Consider the following 15416-nt stretch of genomic DNA (forward strand, 5'->3'; position numbering starts at 1 on the left):
ATGGGAAGCCATCTAACCCTGGGCTTTTGTTTTTTGGGAGATTTTTGATGACTGCTTCCATTTCCTTAGTGGTTATAGGTTATAGGCCTCATAAAATGAGTTTGGAAGTTTTCCTTCCATTTCTATTTTTTGGAACAGTTTCAAAAGAATAGGTATTAATTCTTCTTGAATGTTTCAAGATGGCTGGGAAGGCATCTGGCCCTGGGCTTTTGTTTTTTTGGGAGATTTTTGATGACTGCTTCCATTTCCTTAGTGGTTATAGGTCTGTTCAGGTTTTCTATTTCTTCCTGGTTCAGTTTTGGTAGTTGATACATCTCTAGGAATGCATCCATTTCTTCCAGGTTATCTAATTTGCTGGCATAGAGTTGCTCATAATATGTTCTTATAATTGTTTGTATTTCTTTGGTGTTGGTTGTGATCTCTCCTCTTTCATTCATGATTTTGTTGATTTGGGTCATTTCTCTTCTCTTTTTGATAAGTCTGGCCAGGGGTTTATCAATCTTGTTAATTCTTTCAAAGAACCAGCTCCTAGTTTCGTTGATCTGTTCTACTGTTCTTTTGGTTTCTATTTCAATGATTTCTGCTCTGATCTTTATTATTTCTCTTCTCCTGCTGGGTTAGGCTTTATTTGCTATTCTTTCTCCAGCTCCTTTAGGTGTAGGGTTAGGTTGTGTACTTGAGACCTTTCTTGTTTCTTGAGAAAGGCTTGTATTGCTATATATTTTCCTCTTAGGACTGCCTTTGCTGCATCCCAAAGATTTTAAATAGTTGTGTTGTCATTTTCATTGGTTTCCATGAATTTTTTTAATTCTTCTTTAATTTCTTGGTTGACCCATTCATTCTTTAGTAGGATGCTCTTTAGCCTCCATGTATTTGAGTTCTTTCCGACTTTCCTCTTGTAATTGAGTTCTAGTTTCAAAGCACTGTGGTCTGAAAATAGGCAGGGAATGATCCCAATCTTTTGGTACCAGTTGAGACCTGATTATGACCTAGGATGTGATCGATTCTGGAGAATGTTCCATGAGCACTAGAGAAGAATGTGTATTCTGTTGCTTTGGGATGGAATGTTCTGAATATGTCTGTGAAGTCCATTTGGTCCAGTGTGTCATTTAAAGTCTTTATTTCCTTGTTGATCTTTTGCTTAGATGATCTGTCCATGTCAGTGAGGGGGGTGTTAAAGTCCCCCACTATTATTGTATTGTTGTTGATGTGTTTCTTTCCTTTTGTTATTCATTGGCTTATATAATTGGCTGCTCCCATGTTAGGGGCATAGATATTTACAATTGTTAGATCTTTTTGTTGGATGGACCCTTTACCAGGATATAATGTCCTTCTTCATTTCTTATTACAGTCTTTGGTTTAAAATCTGATTTGTCTGATATAAGGATTGCCACCCCAGCTTTCTTTTGGTGTCCATTAGCATGGTAAATGGTCTTCCACCCCCTCACTTTCAATCTGGGGGTGTCTTTGGTTCTAAAATGAGTCTCTTGCAGACAGCATATCGATGGATCTTGTTTTTTAATCCAGTCTGATAGCCTGTATCTTTTGATTGGGGCATTTAGCCTATTTACATTCAGGGTAACTATTGAAAGACATGAATTTAGTGCCATTGTATTGCCTGTAAGGTGACTGTTACCATATATTGTCTGTGTTCCTTTCTGGTCTATGTTGCTTTTAGGGTCTCTCTTTGCTTAGAGGACCCCTTTCAAGATTTCTTGTAGGGCTGGTTTCATGTTTGTAAATTCCTTTAGTTTTTGTTTGTCCTGGAAGCTTTTTAACTCTCCTTGCATTTTCAATGACAGCCTAGCTGGATAGAGTATTCTTGGCTGCATATTTTTCTCATTTAGTGCTCTGAATATATCCTGCCAGTCCTTTCTGGCCTGCCAGGTCTCTGTGGATAGTTCTGTTGCCAATCTAATGTCTCTACCATTGTAGGTTACATATCTCTTCTCCCGAGCTGCTTTCAGGATTTTCTCTTTGTCTATGAGACTCGTAAGTTTTACTATTAGATGTTGGGGTGTTGACCTATTTTTATTGATTTTGAGCGGGGTTCTCTGTGCTTCTTGGATTTTGATGCCTGTTTCCTTCCCCAAATTAGGGAAGTTCTCTGCTATAATTTGCTCCATTATACCTTCTGCCCCTCTCTCTCTTTCTTCTTCTTTTGGGATCCCAATTATTCTAATGTTGTTTCGTCTTATGGTATCACTTATCTCTCGAATTCTGCCCTCATGATCCAGTACTTGTTTATCTCTCTTTTTCTCAGCTTCTTTATTTTCCATCATTTGTTCTTCTATATCACGGATTCTTTCTTCTGCCTCATTTATCCTAGCAGTTAGCGCCCCCATATTTGATTGCACCTCATTAATAGCCTTTTTGATTTCGACTTGGTTAGATTTTAGTTCTTTTATTTCTCCAGAAAGGGTTTCTCTAATAACTTCCATATTTTTTCAAGCCCAGCTAGTATCTTTAAAGTGATGTTTCTGAACTCTAGATCTGATATCATACTAATGTCCGTATTGAGTAGGACCCTGGCAGTCGGTACTACCTCTTGTTCTTTTTGTTGAGGTGATTTTTTCCGTCTTGTCATTTTGTGCAGAGGAGAATAGATTAATGAGAGAACAAAATGCTAGCAGAGTAACAACGTCCCCAGAAAATATACTCTAAACAAATCAGAAAAGACCTGAAGCAGTGGGAAAAGAAAGGGAAAGAGAGAAAAAAGAAAAAGAAAAAGATAAAGATAAAAACAAACAAAAAGAAACAAAACAAAACAACAACAACAACAAAAAGAAACAGAATGTGATCAAATGTGATCAGGCTGGTATATAGATCAGTGCCACACACTAGATTTTGGGTGTATTTTGGTCTGTTAGAAGAAAGTGCCTCCCAAAATTTTAAAGAAAGAAAAACTTATATATGTACAAAAATAAGGGTTGATATGATGAAGGGATGGAATATGACTGTAAAGATGGAAATTATAAAAAATTTTATAAAAGAATTGATAAGTCATTTGAAAAAAGAAAGAAGAGGATTTAAAAAAAAAGAAAAAAAAAGGGAGAGAATGTGATCAGGCAGGAAAGTAGAACAAAACCATACAGTAGAGTTTTAGGGTATATTTTGATCTGTTAGAAGAAACTATCTCAAAATTTTAAAGAGAGAACAACTTATATATATATGCCAAAAATATGGGTAACTACTATGAAGGCATAGAATATGACTAAAAATGAAAAATAAAAATGTTTTTTAGAAAAGGGGTTGATAAGATGTTGGTTGAAAAATGGAAAAAGAAAAATTCAAAAAAAAAAAAAAGAAAAAGAAAAGAAGACAGTTAAAAAAAAATTAACCTTGAAAGACTAAAGAATCATGGTAAAAAAGCCATGAATTCTATGTGCAGTGTTCCCCTAGCGCTGGAGTTCTGCCGTTCTCATTGATCGGTAAACTTGGTCTTGGCTGGCTGTTCTCACTGATCTTCTAGGGGAGGGGCCTGTTGCCGTGGTTTCCAAATGTCTTTCCTGGAGGCGGAATTGCCCCGCCCTTGCCCAGTCCGGGCTAAGTAATCTGCTCAAGTTTGCTCTCGGGAGCTTTTGTTCCCTGCAAGCTTTCCATACAGCTTTGGAGGACGAGAGTGAAAATGGCGGCCTCCCAATCTCTGCCCCAGAGGAGCCGAGAACTCAGGGCCCCACTCCTCAGTGAGCCCCCAGAGAAAAGCCGTCTGTCACTCCCGTCTCCCCGGTCTCCGGCCGCACTCGGTGCTCACCCGGCCTGTGACTGCGCGTTTCTATCTCTGGCACCCGACCCCGGGTGGAGTCTCAAAACCCAGCAGATCCCAGCGGTGCACTCCCGCGCGGCTCCTCCCGGGGGAGGAAGGGGAGTCTCCCTGGATCTGCCACTTGTTGGGTCCCTGCTGGAGGAGCAGGGGCCCGACTGTGCCGCGGATCATGGTTTATGGCAACCCCGAGCTGAGAGCCTGTGCCTCATTACACCTCATTAATAAAAGAAAGGTTAAGAACCATATGATCTTTTTAATAGATACAGAAAAAGCATTTGACAAAGTAAACCTTTCATTCATTATAAAAACCCTCAACAAAGTAGGGTTAGAGGAAACATACCTCAACATATTAAAGGCCATATATGAAAAAAAAAACAACTAATTAATCATCCTCAATGGGGAAAAAACTGAGAGATCTGGAAGATAATCTTGCTGTGTGCCAGGCATTCTTCAAATTGCTATTTCCATGCCATCTGCCCAGGATTATTTGCCAGCCTTCTCTCCAGGAGTAGGGCAGTGCCATCAGGGCAGGATCCCTACCATGCCTGCTGACCTTTAAAACTCCAGGCTTTAAGCCCTGTTGGTTGCAAGAACTCATGAAAATCAGTCCCTCACTGTTTTCCCAGGCAATGGCTTTGGGAAAATGTTTTTTGTGTTCCCCTGTTTGCTCAACTCTTTCTCACCATTCTCTGCAACAATGGCTCTCTCCTCTCCACAGCACCCATGATCCATTTCTCCCCTAAACCACGTGTCTGCAAATCCTATTTCAGTGTAGCTTCTTCTATCCCTCAATTGTGGAGTTTGTTCTGTCAGTCTTCAGGTTGATTTCTGGAGTATTTAGAATGATTTGATAGTTATCTTGTTGTGTTTGTGGGATCAGACCAGCCTAGGGTCTTCCTACTCTATGGCCATCTTCTCTTGTCTCAGCTATTATTTCTTCAGATAAATTTTCTATCCCATTCTCTCCCTGTTCTTCTGGGACTCCCACAATGCAAATGTTTATTTGTTTGATGTTGTCCAAAAGATAACCTACCCTCATTTTTAAATTCTGATCTCTTTTTGCTGTTCAGCTGGGTGCTTTCCAATATCCTATCTTCCAGATCTCTGATTTGTTCTTCTGCATCTGCTAATCTGCTGTTGATTCCCTCTAGTGTGTTTTTTTTTTTTTTATTTCAGTTATTGTATTCTTCAACCCTGTTATGTTATTTTTTTAAAGATTTTATTTATTTATTTTTGTGAGAGAGAGACTGAGCATGAGCATGGGGGGAGGGGCAGAGGGAGAAGCAGATTCCCCGCTGAGGAGGGAACCCAATGCAGGACTTGATCCCAGGACCCTGATATCATAACCTGAGCTGAAGGCAGACACTTAACTAACTGAGCCACCAGGCACCCTGATTTACATATTTTCTATATTTTTATTGAAGATTCACTGAGTTCTCCCACGCTTCTGTCCAGTGCAGTGAGCATCTTTATGATCTTTACTTTAAATTACTTATCAGGCATATTGGTTATCTCCATTTCATTTAGACTTTTTATGAGGATTTTTTCTTATTCTTTATTTTGAAGCATATACCTGTCTCCCCATTTTGCTTGGCTTTATCTGTTTGTTTCTACGGATTAGGTGGACCAACTCCTTCTAAACTTGAAGGAATGGTCTTGTGTATGGTCATCCTCTATGTAGACTGTATATGCTTGGTGACTTTTGTTGCTGGCTGGAGCAATAGCTGTTGTAGGGTGGGAGTCCTGAAGCTTTCCATGTAGTGGGCACCTGTCAGGACAGCTGAAGTGAGTGCAGGCCAGCATGTCATGGGTTTCTATGCTCTAAGGGCACTCGGCAGGACAGCTGGAGCTGAGGTGGTGTGTGAGTCTGGAGGTCTGGGCTCTCTGCACAGAGGGTGCCCTGGTATAATAACTCAAATTAAAGTGGGTGCAAGTTGAGGGATCCTGGGCCCTACACATAGAGGGTACCCTGTTAGAATAGCTGAAGCTGAAGTGTATATAAACTAGAGTATTCTAGGACTCTCCATACAGAGGGTGCTTTGAAGGGGTGACTAGCACTGTGGTGAGGTATAGGCCAGGATGTCCTGGGGTGTTCCACACAGGGGTTAACTTGTCAGGACAACTGAAGCTGAATTAGGTGAAAGCCACATGTCCCAGTGTGTTCAGCACAGGGAGTGACCTGGCTGAGCAACTAGAGCTGAGGCTGGTGCAGGCAGGAGTGTTCCAGGGCACTCCATATAGGGAGTTCCCTGGCAGGGTGTCTGAAACCAATGCAGGCACAGACCTTGGGTTCCCAGGACAGTGTGCAGAAGTGCCCTGGTAGGGTGGCTGGATTTGAGGCAGACTTCAGCCACAAGGTTCTTGAGCACTCTGCACTGGGAGTGCATTAGCAAGCCACCTGAAACCAAAGTTGTGTGACCCTAGAATTTTCTGGAGTGATTTGTCCCTGTGTCACCTTGACACAAAGACTGGGGCTATAGTGAGCACTACCCAGGTGTTTCCCTGTGTGTACCATTTTGTGGCCACATTGATGAAATGGTGGGGGCTGGTGTGGGCTAGGCACCTGGGGCTCATTGAGGGAAGTTTGATGTGTCCACCAGATGCCGTTCCAGTCTGGGTTTTTAAGATGGAGGAGGACAGGGAATTCTCACAGCTCCTTAGCCCTTTTAAATTGTGACTTTCTCTCTGTGCCCTAGTGCAACTGAGGCTGGCATGGGCTTGTAGACCCTGAGCCTGGGGAAGCTGAAAGTTTGCAGTGTTGACCAGACCTGCTAATATGTGGACCCTGCTCTGGTCTGGCCTTTTAAATTGGAGTGGGAATGTAAGTTGTGTCATTCTGCCATCCCTCTGACTCAGAGAACATTCTTGCACAGTGTAGCTGTTTGGCAGAGTTCTAGTGTTATCTCTTTTTTATGCTAGCTGTTCTTTTAAACTGTACCTTTTTTTCTATGTCCTAGGACAGAGGAATCTGTTCTCAGTCCCTCAGTACTATTCCTTCCCACTGCAGTTCACACTATAGAGGGTGAGGTTTCCCTTTGTTAACATGTCTTTTTCTCTCTTGCTATTCTCTTTTGCTGCTTTCTCTGTCTTTTGTTGTACAGAAGCTGTTCAGTTGGCCCTCAGTTCTTCATGAAGAATTGTTCTATATATAGGTGTAATGTGGGTTGTTCCATGGAATGGGTGAATTAGAGGTCTTCCTACATCAACATCTTGGACTGGAACCAGGATGCAGTATATTCTCAAAATCAGAGGTCATTCTGGGGGTGCCTGGCTCAGTCAGTAGAGCATATGACTGTTGATCTCAGGGTCATGAGTTCTAATCCTATGTTGGGTGTAAAACTTACTTAATTTTTTTTTTTAAAGGTCATTGTGTTGTGCTGTCTCCCTCATAAGCATAATATGTGGGTCTGGGAAATAAAGATTGGAAATTAAAGTCGTTCCTTTTACATTTATTTCTATTAACCTGCTCATAAAATTTCTATTTTCTATCACTAAAACATTGATTTTTTTTTATGTCCTAGTTTCCACCAGAAGACATAACATTGCTTCCTTTGAATTGGAAGATGAGTCTGTCATTTTGTCACTTGAGGCTTCATATGCCATTGAAAATGTAGAAAAATGTATTACTCTATGTAGTGTATTAATTGATCCTGATTACCAAGGGTAAATTGAATGCTGTTACACAATGAAGGCACATGGGATAATGTTGAAAATCCAGGAAATTATCTGGGGTCACCACTTATTCCTTTGAATGCAACTGTAAATATTTCAAGAAAACTACAACAATAAAAAAATGCAGAGCTACTAAGAATTTAGATACTTTATAAATGAAAGTTTAGGTTACTTTACTAGGTAAGATTTCCAGTCAATGTTCTGTGTGTAAAAAACATAATTATGAAATTGGTAGTGGAAGAAGGAAATCGTAGATAATCAACTGTGGCCATATGATTAATTACAAAAATGATAGCTGTAGTAGCTTTACATATTTTATCTTTGCTTGTTATGAATATGAATTAATTTTACATATTATCTATTTTTCCCATTATTATTTTATAACAAATTAGTGGAGGTTAATTTTATTATTTTTAAGTTTACATTTTTCATTATATCTGAAAAATTGAAAAAAAATACAAATTTCAAAACCCTTCAAAAATTTTTGCAACTATAGTGTCAAACAAATGATTATTTTGCTTGAATAAAAAAATAATCATTTATGGGGGGAGGAGCAAGATGGCAGAGGAGTAGAAGACCTAAATTTCATCTGGTCCCAGGAATTCAGCTAGATAGGGATCAAACCATTCTGAACACCTACGAACTCAACAGGAGATCAAAGAAAAGAATATCAGCAACTCTCTGAACAGAAAAGCGACCACTTGCTGGAAGGTAGGACGTGTGGAGACGTGAATCTGAGGCAATATTCAGGAAGATAAATGGCAGGGGAGGGGGCTTCCATCAGCCACTACTGGCAAGAGATAGAAACAGCAGAGAACAAAATCAGAACTTTTAGAAGTCTGCTCCACTGAGGGACGTGGCTCTGGTGGCTAAGCTAGGGGTGGAACCCTGGCTGGGACAGTGTGGTCTCAGGACTCTTGGGGTCACAGAAACCGGGGGGTGCCTGAGTGTGGCAGAGCTCCCACATATTGGAGTGGGGAAGCCAGCTGTGGAGAAGGATCTGAGAAGTGGGCTCTCAGCTCGGGGTTCCCATAAACCGGGATCCACAGCACAGTCAGGCCACTGCTCCTCCAGTAGGTACCCAACAAGTGGCAGATCCGGGGAGACTCCACGTCCTCCACTGGGAGGAGCAGTGCGGCACCACACCCCAGGACTCTGCTGGGTTTGGAGACTCCAAACAGGGTCATGTGCCAGAGATAGAAATGCTCGGTCACAGGCCAGGTGAGCATGGAGTGCAGCCGGAGACGGGGGAGACAGGAGCGATTGACTGCTTTTCTCTGGGGGCTCATTGAGGAGTGGGACCCCAAGTTCTCAGCTCCTCCAGGGTGGAGATTGGAAGGCTGCCATTTTCACTCTCGTCCTCCAGAACTCTACAGAAAGCTTGCAGGGAACAAAAGCTCCTTAGAGCAAACCCAAGCAAATTACTTAGCCTAGTAAGGGTGGGGCAATTCTGCCCCAGCAAAGATATTTGAGAACCATAGCAACAGGCCCCTCCCACAGAAGATCAACAAGAACAGCCAGCCAAGACCAAATTTACCGATCAATGAGAATGGCAGAATGGCAGCACTGGGGGAATGCAGCACATAGAATTCATGGCTTTTTTACCATGGTTCTTTAGTCTTTCAAAGTTAATTTTTTAATTTTTTTTTAACTTTTTTTTTTGAATTTTTCTTTTTCCATTTTTCAACCAACATCTTATCAATCCCTTTTTAAAAAAATCTTTTTTATTTTTCATTTTTAGAGTCATATTCTATCCCTTCACAGTAGTTAACCTTATTTTTGGTATATATGTTTTTCTGACTTTAAAATTTGGGGATACAGTTTCTTCTAACAGACCAAAATATACCCTGAATCTCTAATGTATGGCTTTGTTCTAGTTTCCTGACTGATCACATTCTCTCACTTTTTTTTGAATCCTCTTCTTTTTTTAAACAACTTCTTATCATATTAATTCCTTTTATAAAATCTTTTATAATTTTCATCTTTACAGTCATATTCCATCCCTTCATCATATTTACCCTTATTTTTGTACATATATAAGTTTTTCTTTAAAATTTTGGGAGGCACTTTCTTCTAACCAAAATACACCCAAAATCTAGTGTGTGGCACTGATCTATGCACCAGCCTGATCATATTTGATCATATTCTGTTTTTTTTGTTTTGTTCTGTTTTTGTTTGTTTTTATCTTTTTCTTTTTCTTTTTTTTTTTCTTTTTTCTTTCTTTCCCTTTCTTTTCCCCCGGCTTCAGGTCTTTTCTGATTTGTTTAGAGTATATTTTCTGGGGACGTTGTTACCCTGTTAGCATTTTGTTCTCTCATTTATCTATTCTCCTCTGGACAAAATGACAAGATGGAAAAAATCACCTAAACAAAAAGAACAAGAGGTAGTACTGACTGCCAGGGACCTAGTCAATACGGACATTATTACAATGTCAGATCTAGAGTTCAGAAACATCACTTTAAAGATACTAGCTGGGCTTGAAAAAAGCATGGAAGTTATTAGAGAAACCCTTCTGGAGAAATAAAAGAATTAAAATCTAGCCAGGTCAAAATCAAAAAGGCTAATAATGAGGTGCAATCAAAAATGGGGGCACTAACTGCTAGGATAAATGAGGCAGAAGAGAGAATCAGTGATATAGAAGACCAAATGATGGAAAATAAAGAAGCTGAGAAAAAGAGAGATAAACAACTGCTGGATCACTAAATTTAAAGTTAATCTCCACTAATGGAAAAAATAAAAATAAAATTAAAATTTACTAAACTTAAAGTTAACCTCCACTAATGGAAAAAAATTAAAATTAAAATTTAGTATTTAGAAGACAAAATATTGAGCAAATATTGTGACTCAGTATTTTAGGAATAATTAATATAGCCAATGATATATATAATGATTGTTGATATTTTGTTTCCTCTCATTTTTTTTTAGAAAGAGTAAGAAATACATTTGTATGAAGGATAGTTGTATTTTGTTAGGTAAAGTCATATAGCTGTTTTGTTGTTTTATGGAATTCAAGTGTGGAGAAAGATGAATGTAGAGGCTGAATTGCCAAAGTGGTAGATGATGCTAGTTATCAAATTATTGTCTCTCAGCCCCACATCTGCCTTTCTTACTCTTGCTTTGTGATACTGAATCTGGACAATAACCAGCTAGCAGAATGTTTGATATTAACCGTAAAAGTCACAAGAGGAAAACTAGAAAAGGAACAGCTTCTCCTGGTCCAGGTGTTCTTTTCTCCCTATTCCCACAACACGGTTGCCTGTAGTATGTAGGTTACTCAGTGGTGCTCAATGGCTGGTCAGTTTTCCTTAAATCTGATTGGGTGGTTTCCTGCTCAGCAGCTTTGGCCTGCTGATACCCCAATAAGACAACACAAGACTTCCTGCTTGACAACACAAGATTACAGCTACCTGGTTAGTCTTCTGGCACACTGCTTGGAAGCTTCTTGCTCACCAGTAATATCTTGTGGTTTCTCCTTTGTAAATATCTGTCTGCTAAATGTGGACCAGCTCTGGTCTAGGGCAATAGAGTGATCTTCTCCATCATCAATGAGTTGCAACCACATACCAATGAGGTCTGAATTTTGGCCTTTCTAAATATTTTCCTTCTATAGCTACTCTTCTTCAGCCCTATTGTTAGTAGATGCTCTCTACATTGTTATTACTGTGTTCTTTTGACTTCATCTTTATCCTTTTTAGTAATCACCTTTTGCTAGTTAATAATTTTTGTATTAAAATTCTTCTGTTTAGAAGAAAGAGAAATTAAGGAGTTGATCCCATTTACAATTGCACCAAAAACCATAAGATACCTAGGAATAAATCTCACCAAAGAGGCAAAGGATCTGTACTCAGAAAACTATAAAATACTCATGAAAGAAATTGAGGAAGACACAAAGAAATGGAAAAACGTTCCATGCTCATGGATTGGAAGAAAAAATATTGTGAAGATGTCAATGCTACCTAGAGCACTCTACACATTCAATGAAATCCCCATCAAAATACCATCCACTTTTTTCAAAGCAATGGACCAAATAATCCTAAAATTTGTATGGAACCAGAAAAGACCCCGCATAGCCAGAGGAACGTTGAAAAAGAAAAGCAAAGCTGGCGGCATCACAATTCCGACTTCCAGCTCGATTACAAAGCTGTCATCATCAAGACAGCATGGTACTGGCACAAAAACAGACACATAGATCAATGGAACAGAATAGAGAGCCCAGAAATGGACCTTCAACTCTATGGTCAATTCATCTTTGACAAAGCAGGAAAGAATGTCCAATGGAACAAAGACAGTCTCTTCAACAAATGGTGTTGGGAAAATTGGATAGCCACATGCAGAAGAATGAAACTGGACCATTTCCTTACACCACACACAAAAATAGACTCCAAATGGTGGGAAGACCTCAATGTGAGACAGGAGTCCATCAAAATCCTAAAGGAGAACACAGGCAGCAACTTCTTCGATGTGACCTGCAGCAACTTCTTCCTAGAAACATCGCCAAAGACAAGGGAAGCAAGAGCAAAAATGAACTATTGGGACTTCATCAAGATAAAAAGCTTTTGCAAAGCAAAGGAAACAGTCAACAAAACCAAAAGACAACCGACAGAATGGGAGAAGATATTTGCAAATGACATCTCAGGTAAAGGGCTAGTATCCAAAATCTATAAAGAACTCATCAAACTCAACACCCAAAGAACAAATGATCCAATCAAGAAATGGGCAGAAGACATGAACAGACATTTTTCCAAAGAAGACATCCAAATGGCCAACAGACACATGAAAAAGTGCTCAATATCGCTTGGCATCAGGGAAATCCAAATCTTAACCTCAATGAGATACCACCTCACACCAGTCAGAATGGCTAAAATTAACAAGTCAGGAAACGACAGATGTTGGCGGGGATGCGGAGAAAGGGGAACCCTCCTACACTGTTGGTGGGAATGCAAGCTGGTGCAGCCACTCTGGAAAACAGTATGCAGGTTCCTCAAAAAGTTGAAAATAGAGCTACCATATGATCCAGCAATTGCACTACTGGGTATTTACCCCAAAGATACAAAGTAGGGATCCGAAGGGGTACGTGCACCCCGATGTTTATAGCAGCAATGTCCACAATAGCCAAACTGTGGAAGGAGCTAAGATGTCCATCGACAGATGAATGGATAAAGAAGAGGTGGTATATATATACAATGGAATATTATGCAGCCATCAAAAGGAATGAGATCTTGCCATTTGCAGCAACGTAGATGGAACTGGAGGGTATTCTGTTGAGTGAAATAAGTCAAACAGAGAAAGACATGTATCATATGATCTCACTGATATGAGGAATTCTTAATCACAGGAAACAGACTGAGGGTTGCTGGAGTGGGGGGTGGGGTGGGAGGGATGGGGTGACTGGGTGGTGGACACTGGGGAGGGTGTGTGCTCTGGTAAGCACTGTGAATTGTGCAAGACTGTTGAATCTCAGATCTGTGCCTCTGAGACAAATGGTGCAGTATGTGTTGGGAAAAAAAAAAGAAGAGGAGGGTAGCAGGAGGGGAAGAATGAAGCGGGGGAGATCAGAGGGGTAGATGGACCATGGGAGACGATGGACTCTGAAAGACAGACAGGGTTCTGGAGGGGAGGGGGGTAGGAGGATAGGTTGGCCTGGTGGTGGGTGATGAGGAGGGCACATTCTGCATGGAGCACTGGGTGTTATACACAAACAATGAATCATGGAACACTTCATCTAAAATTAATGATGTAATGTATGGGGATTAACATAAGAATAAAAAAATAAAATAAAATAAAAATTCTTCTGTTTAAATTATTGGTGTGATTTTTGTCTTAGGAGACAGACAGTTATAGACTGATATCTTTGTTTCAACTGAAAATATTGTTGCCACATTCAAAGTTCATACAAAGAGTGGTTCTGGGATGCCTGGGTGGTTCAGTCCGTTAAGTATCTGCCTTCAGCTCAGGTCATGATCCCAGGGTCCTGGGATAGAGTCCCGCATCAGGGTCCCCACTCAGTGGAGAGTCTACTTCTCCCTCTGCCTGCAACTCCCCCTGCTTGTGCTCTGTATCTTTTTCTCTCTGACAAATAAATAAAATCTTAAAAAAAAAAAAAAAAGAGTGGTTCTGAGCAATGTGGTGAGGTAAAATCTTCCAAGCAGGCAAACTGAATAGCATACTTCTTTATAACTTTGTATGAAGGGGGAAAATGCCTTCATATAATTATGTACATAGACTCTTAAACAGTGGCAGATATCTCTGATGGTTAATCAGGGGCTTGGAGATATTGATATTATAGACAAGGAGACCTCAAAGAGATAGATGTGAGTGGACTTATGACCATCTGTTAATTTGCACCAGTGAACATACACCACAGAGGAGGCACTCAACTACTAGTTATAGTGGATGATCAATCCAGAGGATGTTAGTCAAGATTTGATCTTGATACTTAAATATGGAATTGCCATGGATTCAGGGATGAAGGCTAAAAATAAGCCCAACAGTATTGCTTAAACATGGAATGGCTATGGATAAATAGATTAAGGCTAAGAGTAAGTTCAACAGCACAGACTTCTATCCATACAGTATTTAACTATTGCCTCTGCTAAATTCCCCCATAACTAGATGTCAGTGAGAGGCCTTGGTATAACACTATCCCTTGAAATCAACCAGCAACTTCATTAGTTGGTTATTTATGTCCCTTTTTTTTTTCTTTTAGACTTAAGGGAGAAAGGTTAACAACTTTTGTCCTTGTAGGAATTGATGCCTATCATGAACAAGAGTTTGCTTTCCTGGATAGCAATGCCTCTGCCAGCACCACTATAGGTATTCAAAAATACCTGATTGACTAACAATGGTTTCTAGACAATATTTTATTAGACCAGTGCACTCATTTTAAAGTTAATGAGGTGCAAGAATGGGTTTAGGACCATTGGGCATATACTGCATTATCTGGAAATAACCAGCCTAACAGAATTCTACAGATAGGTGAGCAAGCCAACTCAGAATAGTCAAACCCAAACAACACCAGAAGAGTAGTATAAATGAGTTCAGCCTAAAGCACCAACCTGTAGAATTGAGAACTAAACAAATAGGGTTCTTTTTTAAGCCACTAAATGTTGAACTGGTTTGTTATGCATAAGAAACAAACTGATAAAATCTTATATCCAACAATTCACTTATTCATTTAATTCACTAATTCACTTATTCACTTATTCATTTAATGATTTCTAAAAATGTATCCATAGATTCTTCCAGATTTTTTGTATGAATGTTCATACATTTTGCAAATAATGAGATTATTTTGTTCTAATCTTTATGCCTTAGAATTTATCTCTCTGAACTTAATGTACTGCTTTTTCACCATTATGATAGTTTATCCAATTTTGTAGAGGTTCATCAACAGATTAAGTGAATTTCTTTCTATTTGTTTTTAAAACCATAAATAGTTTATAAATTTATCAAATGCTTTCAATGCATTCTTAAGATGAATGTATGAGTTTATTATTTTTGTGGTGATATATAAAATTTTTTGTTCAGAGATTATTATTTCTGGGAAGAGCAGTCTCATACAAATTACTTCACAACAGAAACCCAAAGTCAGGGTAACATCTTTATTAAATTTGCATTTCCATTTCAGGCCCATTTCCCTACTTGATTACCTAAATTATTCTTAGTAGTATTTAGTTATTCTTTATACATACTACATATGAGCCATTGTGAGTTTTATGTGTTGCATATGTTTCTCCTATTCTCTGACTTGCTTTTTTACTTTACCAACAGCATCTTTGAATGAAGATGTTACAATTTTATTCAAAATTTTGTTTGAGTTTATTGTAGCATACTCAAGAAACTGCCAAACCCAAAGTCATAATACATTCTCCTGTTATCTTCTAGAATACTAATTATTTTGTATCTTACATTCATGTTATTTTATAGTCTATAACATTATTATATTGATTCATCTGAATTTACTATTTCTAAATATTAT

The 15416-nt window shown here is 39.2% G+C and overlaps 1 protein-coding gene across 1 annotated transcript in view; it reads left to right on the top strand.

Annotated features, from left to right (window-relative positions):
• LOC118009784 (disintegrin and metalloproteinase domain-containing protein 18-like) overlaps nucleotides 1-14277 on the top strand; it is a 188548-nt gene extending 174271 nt beyond the window's left edge. The window contains exon 20 of the mRNA XM_035003823.1: nucleotides 14145-14277. Within this exon, the coding sequence (XP_034859714.1) occupies nucleotides 14145-14277 (133 nt within the window). The remainder of the gene's footprint in view (nucleotides 1-14144) is intronic.
• Nucleotides 14278-15416: the final 1139 nt, after the last annotated feature.

Source organism: Mirounga leonina, unplaced genomic scaffold, assembly GCF_011800145.1.
Source record: "Mirounga leonina isolate KUSES-001 unplaced genomic scaffold, KU_Mleo_1.0 Mir_128, whole genome shotgun sequence".
Taxonomy (NCBI): Eukaryota; Metazoa; Chordata; class Mammalia; order Carnivora; family Phocidae; genus Mirounga; species Mirounga leonina.